Source organism: Aphidius gifuensis, linkage group LG2 (genome assembly GCF_014905175.1).
Source record: "Aphidius gifuensis isolate YNYX2018 linkage group LG2, ASM1490517v1, whole genome shotgun sequence".
In the NCBI taxonomy this organism is placed as follows: Eukaryota; Metazoa; Arthropoda; class Insecta; order Hymenoptera; family Braconidae; genus Aphidius; species Aphidius gifuensis.
Window position 1 is genome coordinate 862,703 of NC_057789.1, and position 22,311 is coordinate 885,013.

General features: G+C 24.6%; 7 protein-coding genes across 13 annotated transcripts in view; 3 read left to right on the forward strand and 4 right to left on the reverse strand.

Annotated features, from left to right (window-relative positions):
- The window catches only part of LOC122848147 (TOX high mobility group box family member 3-like), a 139,317-nt gene extending 135,747 nt beyond the window's left edge, over window positions 1–3,570 (forward strand). For 2 of the 3 annotated variants that reach the window (XM_044146005.1, XM_044146007.1), the window contains exons 9-11: window positions 27–113; window positions 1,766–2,028; window positions 2,145–3,570. In XM_044146005.1, coding sequence (XP_044001940.1) covers window positions 27–113; window positions 1,766–2,028; window positions 2,145–2,211 — 417 coding nt within the window. In that variant the 3' untranslated portion in view covers window positions 2,212–3,570. The remainder of the gene's footprint in view (window positions 1–26; window positions 114–1,765; window positions 2,029–2,144) is intronic. The other variant, XM_044146006.1, reaches the window with a different exon arrangement.
- On the reverse strand, window positions 2,400–7,316 carry LOC122848149. 2 transcript variants are annotated; one of them, XM_044146011.1, is made up of 5 exons: window positions 7,194–7,316; window positions 6,745–6,922; window positions 6,221–6,672; window positions 6,092–6,136; window positions 2,400–6,005 (listed from the first exon to the last, which is right to left on the reverse strand). In XM_044146011.1, exons 2-5 carry the CDS (start codon window positions 6,902–6,904, stop codon window positions 4,920–4,922), a joined length of 1,743 nt encoding a protein of 580 aa, XP_044001946.1. In that variant the 5' UTR covers window positions 6,905–6,922; window positions 7,194–7,316; the 3' UTR covers window positions 2,400–4,919. The 2 variants fall into 2 exon arrangements, with proteins under 2 accessions (XP_044001946.1, XP_044001947.1); XM_044146012.1 differs by having other exon boundaries at window positions 7,191–7,227.
- A 666-nt stretch (window positions 7,317–7,982) lies between these two features.
- LOC122848148 (F-box/LRR-repeat protein 2-like) lies at window positions 7,983–10,886 on the reverse strand. 2 transcript variants are annotated; one of them, XM_044146009.1, is made up of 5 exons: window positions 10,656–10,886; window positions 10,139–10,311; window positions 9,612–10,066; window positions 9,483–9,527; window positions 7,983–9,397 (listed from the first exon to the last, which is right to left on the reverse strand). In XM_044146009.1, exons 2-5 carry the CDS (start codon window positions 10,293–10,295, stop codon window positions 8,312–8,314), a joined length of 1,743 nt encoding a protein of 580 aa, XP_044001944.1. In that variant the 5' UTR covers window positions 10,296–10,311; window positions 10,656–10,886; the 3' UTR covers window positions 7,983–8,311. The 2 variants fall into 2 exon arrangements, with proteins under 2 accessions (XP_044001944.1, XP_044001943.1); XM_044146008.1 differs by having other exon boundaries at window positions 10,587–10,886.
- A 159-nt stretch (window positions 10,887–11,045) lies between these two features.
- Window positions 11,046–12,832, reverse strand: LOC122848150. The gene is made up of 4 exons (XM_044146013.1): window positions 12,617–12,832; window positions 12,430–12,553; window positions 11,933–12,369; window positions 11,046–11,863 (listed from the first exon to the last, which is right to left on the reverse strand). Exons 1-4 carry the CDS (start codon window positions 12,704–12,706, stop codon window positions 11,174–11,176), a joined length of 1,341 nt encoding a protein of 446 aa, XP_044001948.1. The 5' UTR covers window positions 12,707–12,832; the 3' UTR covers window positions 11,046–11,173.
- An 83-nt stretch (window positions 12,833–12,915) lies between these two features.
- LOC122848151 lies at window positions 12,916–15,241 on the forward strand. Of its 2 annotated transcripts, XM_044146014.1 has the most exons (4): window positions 12,916–13,052; window positions 13,344–13,516; window positions 13,593–14,020; window positions 14,095–15,241. In XM_044146014.1, exons 2-4 carry the CDS (start codon window positions 13,360–13,362, stop codon window positions 15,178–15,180), a joined length of 1,671 nt encoding a protein of 556 aa, XP_044001949.1. In that variant the 5' UTR covers window positions 12,916–13,052; window positions 13,344–13,359; the 3' UTR covers window positions 15,181–15,241. The 2 variants fall into 2 exon arrangements, with proteins under 2 accessions (XP_044001949.1, XP_044001950.1); XM_044146015.1 differs by lacking the exon at window positions 12,916–13,052 and having other exon boundaries at window positions 13,234–13,516.
- A 764-nt stretch (window positions 15,242–16,005) lies between these two features.
- Window positions 16,006–18,543, forward strand: LOC122848152 (dynein regulatory complex subunit 6-like). The gene is made up of 5 exons (XM_044146016.1): window positions 16,006–16,082; window positions 16,425–16,601; window positions 16,678–17,129; window positions 17,214–17,258; window positions 17,345–18,543. Exons 2-5 carry the CDS (start codon window positions 16,445–16,447, stop codon window positions 18,428–18,430), a joined length of 1,740 nt encoding a protein of 579 aa, XP_044001951.1. The 5' UTR covers window positions 16,006–16,082; window positions 16,425–16,444; the 3' UTR covers window positions 18,431–18,543.
- Window positions 18,544–18,779: 236 nt separating this feature from the next.
- On the reverse strand, window positions 18,780–21,903 carry LOC122848156 (retinol dehydrogenase 11-like). Of its 2 annotated transcripts, none has more exons than XM_044146020.1 (6): window positions 21,453–21,903; window positions 20,604–20,685; window positions 20,021–20,322; window positions 19,821–19,940; window positions 19,545–19,761; window positions 18,780–19,472 (listed from the first exon to the last, which is right to left on the reverse strand). In XM_044146020.1, the coding sequence occupies exons 1-6, from the start codon at window positions 21,568–21,570 to the stop codon at window positions 19,316–19,318; spliced, it is 996 nt and encodes a 331-aa protein (XP_044001955.1). In that variant the 5' UTR covers window positions 21,571–21,903; the 3' UTR covers window positions 18,780–19,315. The 2 variants fall into 2 exon arrangements, with proteins under 2 accessions (XP_044001955.1, XP_044001954.1); XM_044146019.1 differs by having other exon boundaries at window positions 18,841–19,472; window positions 19,821–19,946; window positions 21,453–21,902.
- Window positions 21,904–22,311: the final 408 nt, after the last annotated feature.

A 22,311-nucleotide genomic window follows, 5' to 3' on the forward strand; every position in this document is an offset into this window, starting at 1 on the left:
AATTAATTTATTTATTTTTCAATTAGGCTATGATGGGCAATCCTATGGCACCACCACACATGACACCACAACACATGCAACAACAAGTCACACAACAGCAATATATGCAGCAGGTCAGTGAACTTGTCCTTCATATTTTTATCATACTTATCATTTTACTTGAACAAAAAAAAATATACATAAGTGTTTTTTTTTCCCCTTTTTTTTTTTATCATCATACTGTTTATTATTCTCTTCGTGTTTTGATATTTGTCGTTATTTTAATATTCTATTTATAATTTTTTTTTAACGAGTTTATGATATTATTTTTAAAAATTATTAACATCAAATTAATTGATAATTATTATTATTGGATTTTTTAAATGTTAATTTTTTACATCAGTATGATACATGTAGCCCTGGTGGAATTATTTCCCCGGGATTACTTCGGAGTACTCCGTATTGTTTTAGAACAGTTGTTTCTTTAAGTGGCTCATCTTCGGAGTAATTCGAAGCAACTCAGTAGAAATACGGAGGAATTTCGGAGAAACATACAGAAAATTATTGTTAATTATTGTTAATTATTGTTGCAATCAATATATTTAAGAATAATTTCGTACAGAGAATAAGAAACAGCTTGTAAATATAATATTATCTATTTATTATGAGTTAAAGCTTTTTTTTTAATTTGATTTTTATCGAATTTTCATAGCTCCCATGATTTTTCAACATGAAACATGTAGTCATATAAACAATCATTTAGATATATACATCCTCTATTTTTTTTTCGATTCGCGAAAAAATATAATTAACTAAGTTCTTATATATACGATATTTTGAACTGGTGATTGTCATCATGAAAAACTCTGAAAATAATATAATTTTTAAATTTTTCTTCAAATTGTTTCATGATGACAATCAACAATTCAAAATATCGTGAACATAAAAATACGTGCAGCCAAACATTTTTAATTTTTATTTAATAATGATTGTGGCTTTCAATAATAGTTTAAAAAAATTTAAACAAATCATAAATACCAAAAATAAAGACAAAAAATTAGACAAACATTTTATTATTAACGAGAGATCCATAAATAAAAACATTTAAGATAGTTCAACATAAATAAACACAATAATTATCTGTTTAAACATTTCATTATTAACACTATTGTCTTTGAAAAAAAAATGTACTTTTTTATTATTGTTAAATTGATTCTTTTTTATTTTTTAAATGTTATAAAAATAGAACAAAACAAGTACCTAAATCAAAACATTTCCAAACTTTTTTTTTAAATTTATTTATTTGTTAAAAATAATTATAAATATTATATTATTAACAATAATATGAAAAATACAAAAATCTAATTTTTGTATTTTATTCTAATTTTCTTCAGTCGGTAACTCATTTAAAAATTCAAAAAAAAGTCAGCCATTATATAAAATCGATAAAACAGAAATCGACTGTGTTTATAAAAAAAAATAAAAATAAATAATTCACAATTTGAATGACAATGATGGCGGCAACCAGTGTTTGTGATGCACCAAGTGTCTATTCAACAACAATAATTGACAATTCTGACAATTATTTTGTTGTAAGTTAATAAACTCAACAATATAAAAAATTCTCAAACACCAATAACACCAATTAATCTAAAATCACAACAATTTCATTAAAATATTACTCATTGTTTTGTTAAACATAACCTAAAAAAAATAATACAAAGTTAATGTGATCACAAGGACCAAGAAATAAACAATAATTGATATTTATTTTGTGTATGTTTAGGTACCACAACAACAACAAGTGCAAGTACAACAACAACAAGTGCAACTTCAACAACAACAACAACAAATAATGCACATGAGTCCACCACGTGCTGATTCATTATCAAGTCCACCACCAGTTGTTGGTCAACAATCAGGTCTTGTTCAACGACCACAATCAAATTCATGTATTCGTCATGGTTGTCCAAATCCAGCAGTTGCTAATAATGAATGGGAAGATGAATATTGCAGCAATGAATGTGTAGTTAGCCACTGCAGGTTTGTGTGAGCATTGCATTTTTATTTTTTATGCTTTAAATAATATCCAACAAATTGTGCTAATTAACAACAACAACAACACAATCATCATTGATACTTATTTTAATTTTTTATCATTGCAGGGATGTTTTTACAACGTGGGTATCAGCAAATCCATCGAATCAACAAAATTTTTCAACAGTAAAGTAAATAGATTCTACACAAACAATCAGAAATAAATTATTTAAATAATAACGATGATGATGATTAAATGAATCAACTAATTATATGACGTCTTGATGAATCATTAAAATGACTTTTCTTTTTTTGCTTGATGCATCAAGATGATGTTGATGATGATAAAATACTGATTAATAAATATAAAATAAAAGTTATGATTAAAATGATAAATAAACACAAACTTTACACAATTATGTACATAAAAATTTAGAGGAAAAATTGATTTAAATTGTGAGACGTTGTGATTCGCTAAAGTGGGACAATCAAATGCATATTTGAGACTTGATTTTTGTCTTAAATGTTAACGCGAATTGAACCAATTACACATGTATAAATAAAAGAAAAAAAAAACAAACAAAATATATTTGCCAATTGGCAACAAGGCAACTTTGACTGTAAAATATTTTTAAATAATTTAACAGAATAATTTCTTGTTAAATGGAAAATAATATAAAAGAGCCTTTGACTATTTCCAACGTCATTATTTCATGCGTATACGTATGTCCAATTATTTATTTAAAAATGAAATTTTAATAAATACAAAAATTTCATTTATTTAATTTTTAAATTATGTATCTTGAATTTAATTATTAATAAATAGTTTATATTTTTAAAAATACAACTCTGCATCACAATGAGTACAAGTTGATTAATAAAAAAAAAAAAAAATAAACTGATGTCTGTGGTATTAGCTGGCAGTGCCATTGCCGGTTGTTGCAAATTTTATTTTTCAATTTATTCAATTTAGATAGAAATATTAATGGAAAAAATATTAATTAATTTTTGTTTTTTTTTTTTAATAAACATACGTATAAATTATAAATAATCAACGAGATTTATTCTCGATTAATAAAATTTAAAAATAACAGTCAAGTTGCAATTGTACTTGCATGAAAAATTTAAAAAATAAATTTCGATTAAAATATTTCGAAAATAGTTTTTTTAAAAAAAAGAAAAAAATTAATTTTTCATTTATTAATTTTTAAGAAATAAATATTATACTAAGCTAGTGTTTCCAGGAATTTTTAAATAATTATTTTTTTATTATCTATAATAATTTTCATTTTAAAAAATAAATTTTCTTTTTTGCTTTTCTTTGTTATATCCTGTTTTTTTTTTTTTTTTTTTTAACTAGTTTGTAATTTAATTACCGTACACTTTGTAGTCTGCAAATTGTTTATTTTTTTTTTATTGTTTTTTAATTATTTAATGATAAAGTTGAAAGTTTAACAGTTATCTCGTGATAGAATTATTAACGATCGCATAAATTTTTCATTTTTTAAATGTATTTTTTTAACGAAAAAAATAAACGAGAATAATTGTTAATAATTTTGAGGCGTTTTATGACTGAATATGGAGTGCATGAATTTTTAATCTTCCAATATAATTTTTTAAATTTAAAAAAAAATAATTTTTATCTATTTAATAATTAAAACTCCACTGTGGCAAAAATTCATGCTGAAACGCTTTTTTTTTTTTATCAAAGTTTATTGCAATTGATTTCCAAATTTTTTACAATTATTTTTTCTATAAAATTTTAATTTAAAAATAAATACACACACATGAAATATTTGTGTGTATTTTTCAGTTTTTTAATTAATTTATCATTTTAAATATTATTGTGTAAATACATATTAAAAAAAAACAAAACTATAAACTATAGATTATTATAGCTGATAATGTAAACATAATCAATACTGTATTATATTAATAAAAACAATTTGTGGTATATTACAACAAAAGAATAAAAAAAAAGAAAAAAAAAAAAAAACGAAGCAAAATATATATATTAAAAACAAATATCTAATAAAATTAGAAATAAAAATATTATTGATTATTGATTAAACGTAAGATTATTGGTTATAAATGTTTGCCGAATAATTTCTAAACATGTTTAATTATTCAGCATAATTAATAAGCTATCACAATATTGATTAAAACAAAAAAAAAATATTAAAATTCAAATGAATTTAAATGAAAAGAAACAAACAAAAAAAACAGAGACAAAAATTAAGTCCCTCTCTTTCTCTCTCGTGCATGTACAATTCCCAAAATGATGATGATGAAAAAAATAAAAATAATGATGACAAAATGGATAATGTAAAAGGCAATTTTACGGTAATAATTATAAAAAAAAAATATATAGTAAAAAGATTAAAAATAAATCCTAGAAGTTATCAAACATATTAATTAGTAGACATAGCACTACGCATCAAATGCTGATATATTATAGTGATTTTCAATGAATTTTATGTTCATTATTATTGTTTTCTGTACAAAAATAAAAATAAAAAAATATAATTAATTAATTAATTAAACGATTTCAATCCCAAATTGTAATGTGTTATTTTATTATTGCCCTTAAACCCATTGATTAATACATACTTTGTTTAAAATATTTAATAGGTTTCTAAGTAATTATAGAAATTCAAATTAACAAGAGAAAACATGTAATTTTACAATGTGAAAAAAAAAAAAACAAAAACATGTCATATAAATTATTATTATAATCGTACTTATTGTGTCACAAGATTATTTAATAAGTTCAACAACTCATAATCCCTTGAACTTTTTTTTAAATCTAATTTTCCATAACTATGTACATCTTTTTGTTTAAAAACAATTCAACATATATGGAACAGTTAATTAGCTGAGGAAAAAAATACTTTAATTCCATTTTAACCACAAATTAACCATTGAGATTTAATGCAAACTTTTTTAAAATCTGGATAATTAGTTTTTATAGATAGAAAAGTATCATTTGTACGATTTTTAGATACCTCATCTGCAGCAATAATTGTGTTAATTGTAACTTTTGTGATATACCTGATATCAAGAAATTCAAGATCTGGATTATTTTTTATAAATTGAATGACACCAGCATCAGTAAGTTTGTTGCAATCAGAACAATTTAAACTTTTTATTCCTCTTAATTTGACAATAAAATTGTCTTCAAGATTATTATTTGCTAGAAGATCGAGTTCTTTTAAATTTTTCAAGCTCGTTAAAGCAATATGAGCAGTTGAAGTGATGGAACACCCTCGAATAGTCAAACTTCTTAAGAGCTTACAATTTTTAGCAATAGCAATCATAGCACTATCTCTAAGTTTGAAACTAGATGCCAAACTTAAACTTTCAATATACTGCAATTTTGATAAATCATCAAAAAGTGATGCCTCCACTTCATAACCCCCGAAAATTACCAGATGTTTAAGTTTTTTACAATTATCTAAAATTGCAACCATTACTTCTTTATTGATATCATTTGTCCTCTCAAATTTTAAATAATTGAGTTTTTCTAATTTTGTTAATTTTATAATAGATTCACTATTTAATTTATCAATATTTATGAATTCTAAATTATTGCAATACTTGATGATATTTTTGATTATTGCATCACTAGCTTGCCAGCGAGTATTCAGATATACCAAGTTTTTCAAGTTTACCCAGTTTTCCATTTTAATTTCAGCCAGATCAACATCAAAACCTGGTGCATCAAGATGTTTTAGATTTTTGCATGTATTGAAAATATCACTGATTGGATTTAACATATTTGGCGATTGACTATTCACGAAGGACACATAGTTAATGTTGAGATGCTCCAAGTTTAAAAGTTGATTGAATGTAAATATCTTTTTTGTCGTCTTACACCCTTGGAGATCGAGATAAACAAGTGTTGTTTTTTTTGATATTTCTTGGATAATGTCGGTGATGTCGTAAGAACGTATTGTCAAACTTTGAAGATTGGTAAATTCTCTTAAAGACTGAAATAAAATTAATTTAACAAAGTTAATATTTTTTTCTCATGAACGACAATAATAATAATTATTGGCTGACAATAAGTACTTACGAAAAGTGATGGTGATACTGGCTTCACTTTACATGTACATATTATCTGAACAAAAGTAAATTTAAACGTTAGTATTCCTTCATATTAATGACAAAAAAATTTAATTATTGGCTCACGATAGCCACTCACCGAAGACCATTGATTTGAGTCTAAACCCAACCCTTTCGGCAAATCATAAGAGTTAATAAATAAATGAATTTCATTTATATCTCTCGGAAGACTATTCAGTATTTGAAATTGAAATCTATCTCCAAATATATGTATTTCAACGACTTTCAATTGCTTCAACTGTGTGAATGCTTTAACAAAACGATTAGTATCATGAGTTTCAAATCTGACGATTTCGAATTCAAGTGATGTTAAATTTTTGCAGTATTCAGCAATTATTGGCATGATACTTGAGTCACAAATGTTTGAAAGAATCAATTCTTTTAAATAAATACCACAGTTGAATAATACTCTTTTTACGTATGATTGTGTTAAAGGACATTTTTCATAACTACGAACAATTGCATTGGTACATTTGTATTTTTTAATGTCATGCCAAGCTAGTTGACAGGCCTCTTTCCATTTGGAACAAACTGGAATAGAAAAAAACAAATTCAATACATTAATATCAACAAACTAAATAATATAAATTTTAATGATTATACCTTCATTCATAGTTATCCTCTCTGATATTGGCAGCAGCATAAATATTTGTGCTAATGAATCATTATCAAGAGAGTTGATAAAATCGACTTTCTCCTCAACATAATCTGTAGAGACTTGTTGATCTTTCTCAATACGTATTCTCTTTGCACGACTCATCATGACTTATGAGTAAATATACTGTAAATATAAACAATACATATTATTGGACTGTCCAGATTATTGATTAAATATACAATAAAACAATATAATGATAAATTTAAATTTTTATGTCAAATAATTTAATAGATAAATATATATATTTTTTATTGACGATAAATAAATGAATTGTTGATTAACATCAATTAAAATATTGAAGATAGAATAACCTAAACATGTGTTTTCTATCACTAATTAAATATTAATTCATCTGACTACAAAAAAAATTATTCAAATTTAAGGAAACAACTACCTGGAATCTGAAATATAGGTAATAACAACTGTCAGTACTCAGTAGAACTCCATGATTAAAAAAGAGAGAGAGAGAGAGAGAGAGAGAGAGAGAGAGAAATCAAGAGGCTGCTGCAACTCTCGAGTCAAGAATAAAAAAAAAATATATACACATATGTGTTGGTGAGAATATGTGTGATGATAAGAACTACTACTACCGTGCCTTATTATACATCAAATATTTCAAAATATTTTGTCCCCTTCCGTCCCTAATTTTTAGAAATTTAATTAAAATATAATATACTTATAGAGTTTAATAAAGATGCTGAGGTTTTTCGATATAAATAATTAATTAAATTTCAGGTAATTTATATCTCATTGGACCAATAAATAAACAATTTTATGTTCATTATTGTTTTCTGTACAAAAATAAAAATAAAAAAATATAATTAATTAATTAATTAATCCCAAATTAATTAATCAATCCCAAATTGTAATGTGTTATTTTATTATTGCCCTTGAATCCATTAATCGACAAGTACTCTATTTAAAATATTTATTAAATTTCTACAGTAATTATGGAAATCGAAATTAACAAGAGAAAATATGTAAATTTACAATGTGAAAAAAATAAAATAAAAAAAAAATTATCAAGCATTATCAAGTAAATTGTAATAAGGTATACAAAATTATTTATATTATTTATCAATTTTTCGGCTAAAAAAAAAACAATATGGAAATTAAAAAAAAGTTTTTTGTTTAAATTAGAGTCTTATTTAATTAATTACAACTTTTTTAATTAACCTAGTCTTGTTAATTTATTGTTGTTATTTGGCATATAATTATCAATGTCATATAAATTATTATTATAATCAGACTTATTATGTCACAAGATTATTTAATAAGTTCAACAACTCATCATCCCTTAAACTTTTTTTTTAAATCTAATTTTCCATAACTACATCTTTTTGTTTAAAAAAAAAAATCAAAAAATATAGGAACAGTTAATTAGCAAAAATAATGATAGCTTTGTAATGATTTTTTTTAAATTTTTTATTATTTCAAATATGATTTTTTTGTAGAAATGTAGAAAAAAATACAAGATGTACCTGCTGAGAAAAAAAATGCTCCAACTCCATTCTAACCATGAGTTAACCATTGAGATTTGACGAGAGCTTTTTCAAGATCTGGATTAATAGTTCTGATAGATAGAAAAGTATCATTTGTACGATTTTTAGATACCTCATCTGCAGCAACAATCGTGTCAGTTGTAACATTTGTGTTGCTGATATCAAGAGATTCAAGATCTGGATTATTTTTTATAAATGGAATGACACCAGCATCAGTAAGTTTGTTGCATCCAGAACAATTTAAACTTTTTATTCCTCTTAATTTGACAATAAAATTGTCTTCAACATTATCATTCGATCCAACATTGAGTTCTTTCAAATTTTTTAAATTCGTTAAAGCAATAAGAGCAGTTGAAGTGATGAGGTGACACTCTCGAAGATTTAAACTTTTTAAGAGCTTACAGTTTTCAGCAATAGCAATAATAGCACTGTCTTCAATTTCCCAACACAATGCCAAATTTAAACTTTCAATATATTGCAATTTTGATAAACCATCAAAAAGTGATGCCTCCACTTTATTATACACATGAAGTACGAGATGTTTAAGTTTTTTACAATTATTTGAAACTGCAACCATTACTTCATCATTGATATCATTTGAGTACCCAAATTTTAGATAATTTAGATTTTCTAATTTGGTTAATTTTATAATAGATTCACTAGTTAAGTTATCAATATTTATAAATTTTAAATTATTGCAATACTTGATGATATTTTCGATTAAGGCATCACTAGCTCGCCAACGAATATTTAGATATACCAAGTTTCTCAAGTTAACGCAGTTGTTTATTTTAATTTCAGCTAGATCAGCATCCAAATCTGGTGGATCAAGATGTTTTAGATTTTTGCATGTATTGAGAATATCACCGAGTAGATTTGATGGAATGTCCAATCGTCTGTCCCAGAAAAACGCATCTTTAAGGTTGAGATGTTCCAAGTTTGAAAGTTGATCGAATGTAAAAATCTCATCCTTAGTAGTACATCTTTCGAGATCAAGATAAACAAGTGATGTTTTTTTTGATATTTCTTGAATAATGTGGCTGATTTCGTGAGAACGTATTGTCAAACTTTGAAGATTGGTAAATTCTCTCAAAGACTAAAACAAAATTAATTTAACAAAGTTAATATTCTTTCTTATGAATGACAATAAAGTTAATTATTGACTAACAATAAGTACTTACGAAAAGTGATGGTGTTTCTGGGTCGTTTTTACAAGAATATGTTAACTGAAGAAAAATAAATTCAAACGTTAGTATTCTTCCATTTTAATGACAAAAAAATATAATTATTGGCTAAAGATAGCTGCTTACCACAGAAAGTTCTTCTAGGTTTATACCCGACCCTCCTGGCGAATTATTAAGTCCAAAAAATAAATGAATTTCATTTATATCTTTTGGAAGACTATTCAGTATTTGAAATTGAAATTCACAACTTTTATTTATATATATTTTAACGACTTTCAATTGCTTCAACTGTGTGAATGCTTCACCAAAGCGATCAGCATTACCCTCTTTCTGTACGACAATTTCGAATTCAAGTGTTGTTAAATTTTTGCAGTATTCAGCAATTACTGGCATGATACTTGAATCACAAATTCTTGAAAGAATCAATTCTTTCAAATAAATACGACACTTGAATAATATTTTTTCTACATATGATTGTGTTAAAATACATTTTTCATAACCACGAACAATTGCATCGCTACATTTGTATTTTTTAATGTCATGCCAAGCTAGTTGACAGGCCTCTTTCCATTTGGAACAAACTGAAATAAAAAATAACAAATAAAACATTAATATCAACAAATTAAATGACATATATATTTCAATGATTATACCATCATCCATAGTTATCCTCTCAGATACTGGCAGCAGTATGAATATTTGTGCTAATGAATCATTATCAAGAGAGTTGATGAGATCCATTTTCTCGTAAACATCATCTGTAGAGGTTTGTTGATCTTTGTCAATACATATCCTCTTTGCACTCATCATGACTTATGAGTAAATACTGTAAATATAAACAATACGTATTATTGGACTGTCAAAATTGTTGATTAAATATTTATTAAAACCATCATGATAAATTTGTTATGACAAGTAATTTAATAATCAAATGAACATAGTTAAATATATATTTTTTTTATTGACGATAAATAAATAAATTGTTGATTAAAATCAATTAAAATATTGAAGAAAAAATAACTTAAACAAGTAATTTTTGTCGCTAATTAAATATCAATTAATCTGACTGAAAAATCAATTAAAATTTAAGGAAACAACTACCTTAATTCTGAAATAAAAAAAAAACTTTGTTTAATTTTTGTAACTTTGTTTATTGTTATTGTAACTTACTACTTTTAATAGGTTATAACAACTGTCATGCTTGTTCTAAAATCACGGATTTGCAAAAAATTTAATGCTCGATTGCTTGACTCTCGATTATCGAAGTCTCGAGTCAAGAATAAGAAATATATATACATATGTGTTGATGAGAATATGTGTGATGATAAGAACCACTACTACCGTGCCTTATTCTACATCAAATGTTTTTTTCCTCTTTCGTCCCTAATTTTTAGAAATTTAATTAAAATATGATAGAGTCAAATAAAGATGCTGAGGTTTTTTGATATAAATAATTAATTAAATTTCAGGTAATTTATATCTCATTGGACCAATAAATAAATAATAAACTGCAACCAGTTTTGATGAATAATAACAATCTAAAAAAATTAAAAATCATAATTTATAATTTTTAACTTTTGCAGTTATTTCGATTATATTTAAAAAAACTACTATAAATAATTACAAATTAAATTAAAATTCTATTAAAGTGTTTATTTATTAATTATTTATTCATTATAAATTTTTATTTATTGCACATGTTCCAGATAAATTGTTCGATCATCTAATTTATTTTCAACTTTTAAATATTTCGATTTGTATTCTGGTGTATCCAACACACCATTTGTATTTTCAAGTGCAACAATCAAATTTAAAGTTATATTATTCTCACGATTTTGAGTCAATTGTGCAGCTTGTTTAACAATATCACGAGTAACATTTGTATGAGCAACATTTAAATACTCCAGCTCTGGTGAATTTTGTAAAACTTTTGTAAATGCATAATCTGTAACGTGTATACATCTACTGAGTTTTAAAAATTTTAAATTACTCAAACATTTAACTGAATAATTTGTAATGAAATTATTTGGTTTTAAAAAATCTAGATCAATAATTTCCAGCTGTTTTAGCTTTGAAAGAGAATTTACACTAACATCTGTTAAACTTGGTTTGAGAATTCTCAATTCCCTTAAATTATTTGATTTATCAGCTAGATTTTTTATAAACTCATCATCAATTTGACAGTTGATCTTGATACTCAAGCTTTCTAGTTTTTCTAAATTTATTATTGGCTGCATATTAACTTGACGATTGCCAAATTTATTTGAGCAACTAAATTTAATTAGACTCGGAATGTTACCCACTGATTGGATCAATTGATCATTCAATTCACACTCATTTAAATTAAGTACTTTTAATACACCAAGCTGACAAAGTACCTGTTGAACAAAAAAAATAAATTAATTATTTAATCTATTAGTTTTTTATCTTGATAATTTCCAACTTACTGAAGTTAATAATTCAGGTAACACCAAACTTCGACAGTATATATTATCAAGAGTAAGCTCAGTCAATGTACCAGCAATATCTTTTATAGAATTTATCAAACTTTCTGGTAAACTTCTTGTTAAAAATAACTCAAGTCTCAATGTTTTCATATTGTGCATTTGTGAAAATACATTATCAAAATTAATATCTCTACGATCATTAAAACCCAAATTAATTTTTTCAACATTGATACAATATTTTTGAATCAATAATATCATTTTAGAATCAATATAAATATTTATATTTAATTCTTTCAAATAACGACCACATAGTTTGAGCAATAATCTAATTCGATTTGGATCCATAAGATGATAGTCAAAATCATTTTCTGATAAATAATTTAACACTCGAACATTTGACCATGAACTAGCAAGTGCCTTTTGCCATTTTTTACATACTATTAAAATTAATTTGTCATTATTTTATTAATTATATTCATTGTTTTTAATTTACATACCTAGAGCTAGTTCTGGTCTTTCAAATGGTGATATGTACATAAATATTTGAGCCAGGTTATCATCTCTCATACTTTGCATTATTTCATTTTTAATTGTTACATTATTATGCTCATGATATTTCAACTGTAAATATTAAAATACAATTAGAATATATAAACTGACTTTTTAGGTAAATAAATAACTAACCTCGTTTGAACCTTCTTGACAAGCTTGTAATAAAATTTGTCCTTTATCGTCATCTAGCTCTTCAAGTTTTATCTTTTTCGTAATCTCCATATTTTTGTTGATTAAATTGGTCAATAAACAAAATAATAATTCAACTGTTTTTATGTAAATAGTAGTTGTTTATATTTGTTTATTATAAATGTCATATTTTGTGTGTAAATATTATTGTTTTTATTTTTTTGGGCGATATAGGGGATCTATGGGTCGACAGGCTATCAATCGATACATATCGACATATTATCGCTGATATTCTTGTCTCGATATATTGTGGAATAGAAAATGTCAAATACATATTTTGTCTTTCTCATACACATGTAAGTACTAGTTATAAGTTTATAACGTATTAAAAGTAATAACAAAGTTAAACAAAGTGTTTTTTTTATTGACTAGATTTCAGGTAGTTGTTTCCTTAAATTTTAGCTGATATTAATTGATTTTTCTGTAATCAAATTAATCAATATTTAATTAGTAATAGAAAACACTTTTTTAGGTTATTTTTTATTTAATATTTTAATCAACAATTTCTTTATTGCACATCAAAAAAAAAATATACCTATAGATATTTAACTATGTTAATTTGATTATTAAATTATTTGTCATAAAAAATTTAAATTTATCATTATGGCTTTAATAAATATTTAATCAACAATCTTGACAATCCAATAATATGTATTGTTTATATTTACAGTATTTACTCATGAGTCATGATGACTGCAAAAAGGATACGTATTAAAAAAGATCAACATGTCTCTGCAGATGATGTTGACAAGAAAATGGATCTCATCAACTTTCTTGATAATGATTCATTAGCACAAATATTCATGCTGCTGCCTATATATGAGAGAATAACTATGAATGAAGGTATAATCATTTAAATATAGGTATATTATTTAGCTTGTTGATATTAATGTTTTGAATTTGTTATTTTCTATTCCAGTTTGTTCCAAATGGAAAGAGGCCTGTCAACTAGCTTGGTATGACATTAAAAAATACAAGTGTAGTGATGCAATTGTTCGTAATTATGAAAAATGTATTTTAACACAATCATACGTAGAAAAAATATTATTCAATTGTGGTATTTATTTAAAAGAATTGATTCTTTCAAGAATGTGTGACTCAAGTATCATGCCAATAATTGCTGAATACTGCAAAAATTTAACAACACTTGAATTTGTCAAATTTGGAAATGATAATACTCATCGCTTCGTTGAAGCATTTACACAATTGGACCAATTAAAAGTCGTTAAAATACATATATCTGGAGATAAATTTCAATTTCAAATGCTGAATAGTCTTCCAAAAAATATAAATGAAATTCATTTATTTTTTAGACCTTATAGACAGTTTGAAACACCATCACTTTTTGTAAGTACTTATTGTTAGTCACTAATTATTTTTATTGTCATTCATAAGAAAAATTTTAACTTTGTTAAATTTAGTCTTTGAGAAAATTTACCAATCTTCGAAGTTTGACAATACGTAATTGTGACATCACCGGCATTATCCAAGAAATATCAAAAAAAACAACACTCGTTAATCTTGATCTCCAAAAATGTAAGACTGACGATGAGATTTTTACATTCAATCAACTTTCAAACTTGGAACATCTCAACATTAAGCGCGTATTCTTCATGAATAGTCAATCGCAAAATATGTTAAATCCAATCAGTGATATTTTCAATACATGCAAAAAGCTAAAACATCTTAAGGCACCAGATTTTCGTGGTGATCTAGCTAAAATTAAAATGGAAAACTGGGTGAACTTGAGAAACTTGGTATATCTAAATATCCGCTGGCAAGCTAGTGATGCAATAATCGAAAAAATCATCAAGTATTGCAATAATTTAGAATTCATAAATATTAATGAATTAGATACTGAATCTATTATAAAATTAACGAAATTAGAAAATTTCAATCATTTAGATTTTTGTTCGAAAAATGATATCAATAAAGAAGTAATGGTTCCAATTTTAAATAATTGTAAAAAACTTAAACATCTGGGAATTTACGGGGGTGGTAGAAGGGAGGCATCAATTTTTAATGATTTACCAAAACTGCAATATATTGAAAAGTTAAATTTAAACTTTATTTACTATCTTGAATATAGTGCTATGTTTGCTATTGCTAAAAATTGTAAGCTCTTGAAAAGTTTGAATCTTCGAGGGTGTAACATCACTTCAAGTGCTTATATTGCTTTAACGAGATTGAAACATTTAAAAGAACTAAGCATTGAAGCGAATGAGAATGTTAAAGACAATTTTATTGTCAAATTAAGAGGAATAAAAAGTTTAGATTGTAATGATTGCAACAAACTTACTGATGCTGGTGTCATTCAATTCATAAAAAATAATCCAGATCTTGAATTTCTTAATATCAGGTTTAATACAAAACTTACAATTGACACGATTGTTGCTGCAGATGAGGTATCTAAAAATCGTACAAATGATACTTTTTTATCTATAGAATCTGATAGAGATCTTGCAGAAGCTTGCATTAAATCTCAATGGTTAATTTATCGTTATTAATTGAATTAGAGTATTTTTTTCCTTAGCAGGTACATCTTGTTATTTTTCTACATTTCTACAAAAAAATCACATTTAAAATAATAAAAGCTAAAACAAAATCATTACAAAGCTATTGTATTATTATTTTTGCTAATTAACTGTTCCTATATTTGTTGAATTTTTTTTTTCAAACAAAAAGATGTAGTCGTGAAAATTAGATTTAAAAAAAAGTTTAAGGGATGATGAGTAGTTGTTGAGCTTATTTAATATTCTTCTAACATAATAAGGCTGATTATAATTTTTGTATTTACATATTGTTTTTTTTTTTTTAAGCTAAAAAATTATTTAGTAATTACATTTTCATTGATAATTTTTTTTTTATTTGTTTTTTTTTTACATTGTAAATTTACATATTTTCTGTAATTGATTTTGATTTTTATAATTATTGTAAAAAACCTAATAAATATTATGGATTTAAGGGCAATAATAAAGTAACATATTACAATTATTTTCTCATTTACATTTCAGTATTGATTATGTTTACATTATCAGCTATAATAATTTATAGTTTATAGTTTTGTTTTTTTAATATGTATTTACAAAATAATATTTAAAATGATAAATTAATTAAAAAACTGACTAAAAAACTATTAGTAATAACTTATTGCATAATTATTTAATTTAATAACAATTAAATTATTTATCATTATCATTAGTACAACTGAAAATATGTTCAAATATTATTGTTTTTATTTTCTTGGGCGATGTATCGTGGGTCGACAGGCTATCGAACAATACATATATCGACATATTATCGCTGATATTCTTGTCTCGATATATTGTGGAATAGAAAATGTCAAATACGACAAATACGTCAAATAGTGACATAGTGTAAATACATATTTTTTCTTTCTCATACACATGTAAGTACGTAAAAGTAATAACAAAGTTAAACAAAGTTTTTTGACTAGATTTCAGGTAGTTGATCCCTTAAATTTTGCTGATTTTGATTGATTTCTCTGTAGTCAGATGAATCAATATTTAATTAGTGTTAAAAAACACTTGGTTAGGTTATTTTTTTTTTTAATATTTTATTCAAAAATTTCTTTATTTATTGGCAAAAAAAATACGCATAAAGATTTAACTATGTTTATTTGATTATTAAATTATTTGACATAAAAAATTTAAATTTATCATTATGGCTTAAATAAATATTTTATCAACAATCTTGACAGTCCAATAATATGTATTGTTTATATTTACAGTATATTTACTCATAGTCGTGATGAGTCGTGCAAAGAGAATACGTATTGAGGAAGATCAACAAGTCTCTGCAGATGATGTTGAGGAGAAAATGGATCTCATCAACTCTCTTGATAATGATTCATTAGCACAAATATTCATGCTGCTGCCAATATCGGAGAGAATAACTATGAGTGAAGGTATAATCATTGAAATATATATGTCATTTAGTTTGTTGATATTAATGTTTATTAAATTTGTTATTTTCTATTCCAGTTTGTTCCAAATGGAAAGAGGCCTGTCAACTAGCTTGGCATGACATTAAAAAATACAAATGTAGTGATGCAATTGTTCGTGGTTATGAAAAATGTATTTTAACACAATCATACGTAGAAGAAGTATTATTCAATTGTGGTATTTATTTAAAAGAATTGATTCTTTCAAAAGTTTGTAACTCAAGTATCCTGCCAATAGTTGCTGAACACTGCAAGAATTTAACAACACTTGAATTTGAAATTATCGGCGTTCATACTTATCATACTGATCACTTTGTTGAAGCATTCACACAGTTGGAGCAATTAAAAGTCGTTAAAATACATATATTTGGAGATGCATTTCAATTTCAAATACTGAATAGTCTTCCAAGAGATATAAATGAAATTCATTTATTTTTTGGACCTCGTAAACAGGCAAAAGCGTTGGGTATGGACCCAGAACCATCGTGTACGGTGAGTAGCTATTGTTAGCCAATAATTATATTTTTTTGTCAATCATATGAAAGAGTACTAACGTTTAAATTTATTTTCCTTCAGATATTATCTGCATGTGAAGTGGACCCAGTCTCACCATCACTTTTCGTAAGTACTTATTGTTAGTCAATAATTATTTTTATTGTCATTCATAAGAAAAAAAAAATAACTTTTTTAAATCAATTTTGTTTCAGTCGTTGGAAAGATTTACCAATCTTCGTAGTTTGACAATACGTTCTTACGATATCACCGACATTATCCAAGAAATATCAAAAAAAACAACACTTGTTTATCTCGATCTTCAAGAATGTGAGACTAAAAATGAGATTTTTACATTCAATCAACTTTCAAACTTGGAACATCTCAACATTAAGGACGTGTTATTCAAGAATAGTCAATCGCAAAATAGTCCAAATCTACTCAGTGGTATTTTTAATGCATGCAAAAATCTCAAACATCTTGATGCACCAGGTTTTCTTGTTGATCTGGCTAAAATTGAAATGGGAAACTGGGTAAACTTGAGAAACTTGGTATATCTAAATATTTGCTGGCGAGCTAGTGATGCAATAATTAAAAAAATCATCAAGTATTGCAATAATTTAGAATTTATAAATGCTGATACATTAAATGGTGAATCTACTGTTAAATTAACAAAATTAGAAAACTTCAAGTATTTAGATTTTGATTGGTCAAATAATATCAATAAAGAAGAAATGGTTGCAATTTTAAATAATTGTAAAAAAATTAAACGTTTGGTTATTTTCGGGGGTGATAGAGTGGAGGCATCAATTTATAATGATTTATCAAAATTGCAATATATTGAAAATTTAAATTTGTCATTTTGTGACAAAGTTGGAGATAGTGCTATTATTGCTATTGCTAAAAATTGTAAGCTCTTAAAAAGTTTAAATATTGCAGTCTGTCCTTCCATCACTTCAACTGCTTTTATTGCTTTAACGAGTTTAAAAAATTTAAAAGAACTCGATGTTGCAGTAAATGATAATGTCGAAGACAATTTCATTGTCAAATTAAGAGGAATAAAAAGTTTGAGTTGTTCTGATTGCGGCGAACTTACTGATGCTGGTGTCATTCAATTTATAAAAAATAATCCAGATCTTGAATTTCTTGATATCTGGGACACACAAATTACAACTGACACAATTATTGCTGCAGAAGAGGTATCTAAAAATCGTACAAATGATACTTTTCTATCTATCAGAACTAATGATCCAGATCTTAAAAGAGCTCTCATCAAATCTCAATGGTTAACTCTTGATTAGAATGAAATTGGAGTATTTTTTTTTCTCAGCAGGTACATCTTGTATTTTTTTTCTACATTTCTATAAAAAAATCATATTTAAAATAATAAAAATTAAAACATAATCATTGCAAATCTGTTGTATTATTATTTTTGCTAATTAACTGTTCCTCATATGTTGAATTTTTTTTAAACAAAAAGATGTAATTATGGAAAATTAGATTTAAAAAAAAGTTTGAGGGATGATGAGTTGTTGAACTCGTTAAATAATCGTGACACAATAAGTCTGATTATAATAATAATTTATATGGCATTATTAATTATATGCCAAATAAACAACAATAAATTAAAAAAAATAAACATGTTGCAGTCAAGACTACAAAGTGTACGGTAATTAAATTACAAACTAGTTTTTAAAAAAAAAACAGGATATAACAAAGAAAAGCAAAAAAGAAAATTTATTTTTTAAAATGAAAATTATTATAGATAATAAAAAAATAATTATATAAAAATTCCTGGAAACACTAGCTTAGTATAATATTTATTTCTTAAAAATTAATAAATGAAAAAATCATTTTTTTTCTTTTTTTTTTTCAAAAAAACTATTAGTAATAACTTATTACATAATTATTCAATTCAATAACAATTAATTCATTTATCATTATCATTAGTACAACTTAAAATAATAATAATAATTTTTATTTTATTTAAATTTACCCACTACTTTGACAATAATATAAAAACCGTAAAAATATTTTTAAAAAATCTACAAAAGCTAAATTAATATTATTTGGTTAATATTTTTTTTTCATTTATAAATATCACGTTTATTTACGACAGTAATAAATTAACGTTTATAAAATTCCATTGGACGGATATAATAAAACAAAAAAAAATTATTATAAATTTATTTTGTTGTTATTTGATTATTGTTAATTGTTTCCAACAATTCTTTGATATTTTCTTTTTGCTCCAAGCCAGTCATCTTGAGACTAAGATCCCAAAATTTTTTAGCTCTTTCTGGATCTCGTGCTTTTGCTGATGGTGTTGTCACACCACACTCTCTAAAATCATTTTAAAAAATAATAATTATTATAATAGCTAGCATTTTTTTCATAAATAATTGATAAACTTACTTGTAGTAGAGACCAGTTTCATTACCAGCAGCTTCATCAGTTGCACAATGAATTGTTGTTTGTGCACCAAGTTCTGGTGTTTTTATAAATGGACTTGCAATATAGCTCCAAACAAATCTAGCACCTGGAATAAATGCTGAATCAAGATGACGACCAAGTTCTGTTGCAATAACACCAGGATGTAATGAATACGTTGTTATTCCTTCAATATTTGCAGCTGTAAAATTTTTTTTTATTTAATAATAAATACAATTCAAATGTTAAAAATTCATTTACCTTTTAGACGATTAGCAAGTTCTTTGGTAAATAAAATATTTGCCAATTTACTTTGTCCATATGATTTTAGTGGTGAGTATGATTTTTCAAGATTAATATCATCGAAATGTATGTCACCACCTAAAGCTCAATAATTATTGAAAATTAAAAAAAATTACATAAAATTATTTTAATGTTTACAATAAATTATAAATATTTACTAGAATGGGCAAGTGATGATACATTGATGATTCTTGCTGGTGTTGATTTCTGAATTTTTGGCAATAATAATAGTGTAAATAAAAAATGTCCAAGATGATTTGTCTGAAGCTGCATTTCATATCCATCTTCAGTTTTTAAAAATGGACACATCATAACACCAGCATTGTTTATGAGAATATTTATGTTTGATTCAGTTTCATTTATTGTTTTTGCACATTCACGAACACTTGCTAAACTTGCAAGATTTAATTTACATATTACCAATTCACCTGGTTCACCATTAAATTGTTCACGATCTGGTCTGTTGATTTACAAAAATTTAAATTAAATTACCAATTTAACTGCAGTTAATATGCAAAAAAATATCAATAAATATAATTTATTTTCTTTTAAATTAAACAACAAATAATTTTAATTAATTTTAGGTGTTTAATAATGACAAAATAAATTTAAAAAATTTAAAAATATCATCAACTTTTTAATTATGAATTTTTAAATTTAAAATGACTTGCAGATGTTTGCTAAATAATTCCTATAAAATTATATGAAAAAAATTATTTATTTAATTTTTTTAATACTCACTTTGATGGAGGTTTTATTTTAATATCTTCAACAGCTTGATTAGCCTTGACAATATCTCTACATGCCAGAATAACTCTTGCTCCTAATTAAAAAAATAACAATCAGTTTTTATAAATTAATATATTAATTTTTTTTCTTTCATTCATCAACATTAATATTGCAAAATCATTATATTTTTTTTTACTTGTTATTAAATCAATTTATAAAATTGATATCAACAGATTATAATTGTATAATTATTATATGATAATAAAATTTTATATAAAAAATTTTTCCGCAACAGTAAATATTTCAAGGCTTTAAATCATTTTTTTTTTTGTTTTTATCTATTTAAAAAAAAAATCATTACTCATACTTGTTGATTAATTTATTCAACAATTTTTTCGTTACATAATTTTAGAATTTGACTTTGACATAATATTTAATACACGCATAGAATAATAATACTATTTTTATTGTTTAATTCAATTAAAACAATATGAAAAAATTAAAAAATTTTTGTAGTTAAATTTTAAATTTGGGAAATGTTAATTAAATTAAAAATATTTATTTTTAATAAATTGACAATAAATATTATAAGCTAGTTAAATTAATTATTTATTTATTTATTTATTTAATAATAATATGCCCCTGACCAAAGCCAATAAGATACAAAAATTAAGATTCAACAAAATAATACAGTAAATAATCATCAAGTAAAAATCAAACATTTAAGAATAATTTTTAGATAAATTTTCTTAATTTAAATTTAATAAATAAATAAATAAGTTATTTTGAAATGACTTGATTGAAGATGATAATTTTATAAATGCTGGTAAATTAATTATTATAAATTAGAATTATTTTTACCTCTTCGATAAAGATCTCTCGCTGTTTCTTTTCCAATTCCAGTGTTGGCTCCAGTAATAACAACAGTTTTGCCAACAAGACGTTTTTTACTCTGGCAAATACGACTGAACGGCCACATTTTAATATTTGATATTAATAAATAATTTAATTATTCAACAAGACTTTAATAAACAATAAAACTTTTATTATTTTTAGACAATTTTTAAATTTTTTTTGACGAGTTTTTCTATAAAATAAATTGACAGTTGTAATTGTTGTATTTGTAAATTAAACTACTGTGCTGTTTATTGTCAAAGTAGTTTTTGCAAATTTATGAGGATAAATAAAAATAATACACGGAGGCTGTACAAATGACGCTGTTTGTGTAGTTGAAACTTGAATGTACGAATTACGATGCAGTACAAATTACAATGTATGAAGAAGCACCGTTATTATCGAGTCTGGTGTTTGAAAATTGTAGTAGGGATATATGAGCGAATAAGATGAGTAGATTATTCGACAGAGATACGAATAATTTACGTCGTGTAGAGTTTCAAAGACTAAATAAAAATTAATTTTACAGGAAAGTACCCTTTTTTTTAGAGTACCCTTCACTTTAAATTAATTACTGTTTAAAAAAAAATTAAATTTGAATTTTTTTTTCTTGTTTAAAGTTTATTTTCTATATCGAAACAAAAAAATTTAATTTCTATTGAATTTATTGGGCATAAAACTGACAAACATTAGACAGAAAAAAAAAAAAAAATTAGTAATTTTAATTACATTTTATATTTCAACTTAAAATAAAGAAAAAAAATTGAAAAAAAAAATTTTTTAATTAATTAAACATAAACTAATTTTAGATGAAACTAAAAAATTA

What these genes read in the sequence shown, in the direction of transcription:
- LOC122848149 (XM_044146011.1), bottom strand. Translation starts at nt 6,904, where the DNA reads ATGATGAGTCGTGCAAAGAGAATACGTATTGAGAAAGATCAACAAGTC. An exon ending in GAGGATAACTATGAATGAAG is followed by an intron (nt 6,673 to 6,744) that starts GTATAATCATTA and finishes TTTCTATTCCAG; the next exon opens with TTTGTTCCAAATGGAAAGAG. An exon ending in CAGTATCACCATCACTTTTC is followed by an intron (nt 6,006 to 6,091) that starts GTAAGTACTTAT and finishes ATTTTATTTCAG; the next exon opens with TCTTTAAGAGAATTTACCAA.
- LOC122848148 (XM_044146009.1), bottom strand. Translation starts at nt 10,295, where the DNA reads ATGATGAGTGCAAAGAGGATATGTATTGACAAAGATCAACAAACCTCT. An exon ending in ACCTAGAAGAACTTTCTGTG is followed by an intron (nt 9,528 to 9,611) that starts GTAAGCAGCTAT and finishes ATTTTTCTTCAG; the next exon opens with TTAACATATTCTTGTAAAAA. An exon ending in CAGAAACACCATCACTTTTC is followed by an intron (nt 9,398 to 9,482) that starts GTAAGTACTTAT and finishes ATTTTGTTTTAG; the next exon opens with TCTTTGAGAGAATTTACCAA.
- LOC122848150 (XM_044146013.1), bottom strand. Translation starts at nt 12,706, where the DNA reads ATGGAGATTACGAAAAAGATAAAACTTGAAGAGCTAGATGACGATAAA. An exon ending in GTCAAGAAGGTTCAAACGAG is followed by an intron (nt 12,554 to 12,616) that starts GTTAGTTATTTA and finishes TAATATTTACAG; the next exon opens with TTGAAATATCATGAGCATAA. An exon ending in TACCTGAATTATTAACTTCA is followed by an intron (nt 11,864 to 11,932) that starts GTAAGTTGGAAA and finishes TTTGTTCAACAG; the next exon opens with GTACTTTGTCAGCTTGGTGT.
- LOC122848151 (XM_044146014.1), top strand. Translation starts at nt 13,360, where the DNA reads ATGATGACTGCAAAAAGGATACGTATTAAAAAAGATCAACATGTCTCT. An exon ending in GAGAATAACTATGAATGAAG is followed by an intron (nt 13,517 to 13,592) that starts GTATAATCATTT and finishes TTTCTATTCCAG; the next exon opens with TTTGTTCCAAATGGAAAGAG. An exon ending in TTGAAACACCATCACTTTTT is followed by an intron (nt 14,021 to 14,094) that starts GTAAGTACTTAT and finishes TGTTAAATTTAG; the next exon opens with TCTTTGAGAAAATTTACCAA.
- LOC122848152 (XM_044146016.1), top strand. Translation starts at nt 16,445, where the DNA reads ATGAGTCGTGCAAAGAGAATACGTATTGAGGAAGATCAACAAGTCTCT. An exon ending in GAGAATAACTATGAGTGAAG is followed by an intron (nt 16,602 to 16,677) that starts GTATAATCATTG and finishes TTTCTATTCCAG; the next exon opens with TTTGTTCCAAATGGAAAGAG. An exon ending in CAGTCTCACCATCACTTTTC is followed by an intron (nt 17,259 to 17,344) that starts GTAAGTACTTAT and finishes ATTTTGTTTCAG; the next exon opens with TCGTTGGAAAGATTTACCAA.
- LOC122848156 (XM_044146019.1), bottom strand. Translation starts at nt 21,570, where the DNA reads ATGTGGCCGTTCAGTCGTATTTGCCAGAGTAAAAAACGTCTTGTTGGC. An exon ending in GAGAGATCTTTATCGAAGAG is followed by an intron (nt 20,686 to 21,452) that starts GTAAAAATAATT and finishes TTTTTTAATTAG; the next exon opens with GAGCAAGAGTTATTCTGGCA. An exon ending in GAAACTGGTCTCTACTACAA is followed by an intron (nt 19,473 to 19,544) that starts GTAAGTTTATCA and finishes AAATGATTTTAG; the next exon opens with AGAGTGTGGTGTGACAACAC.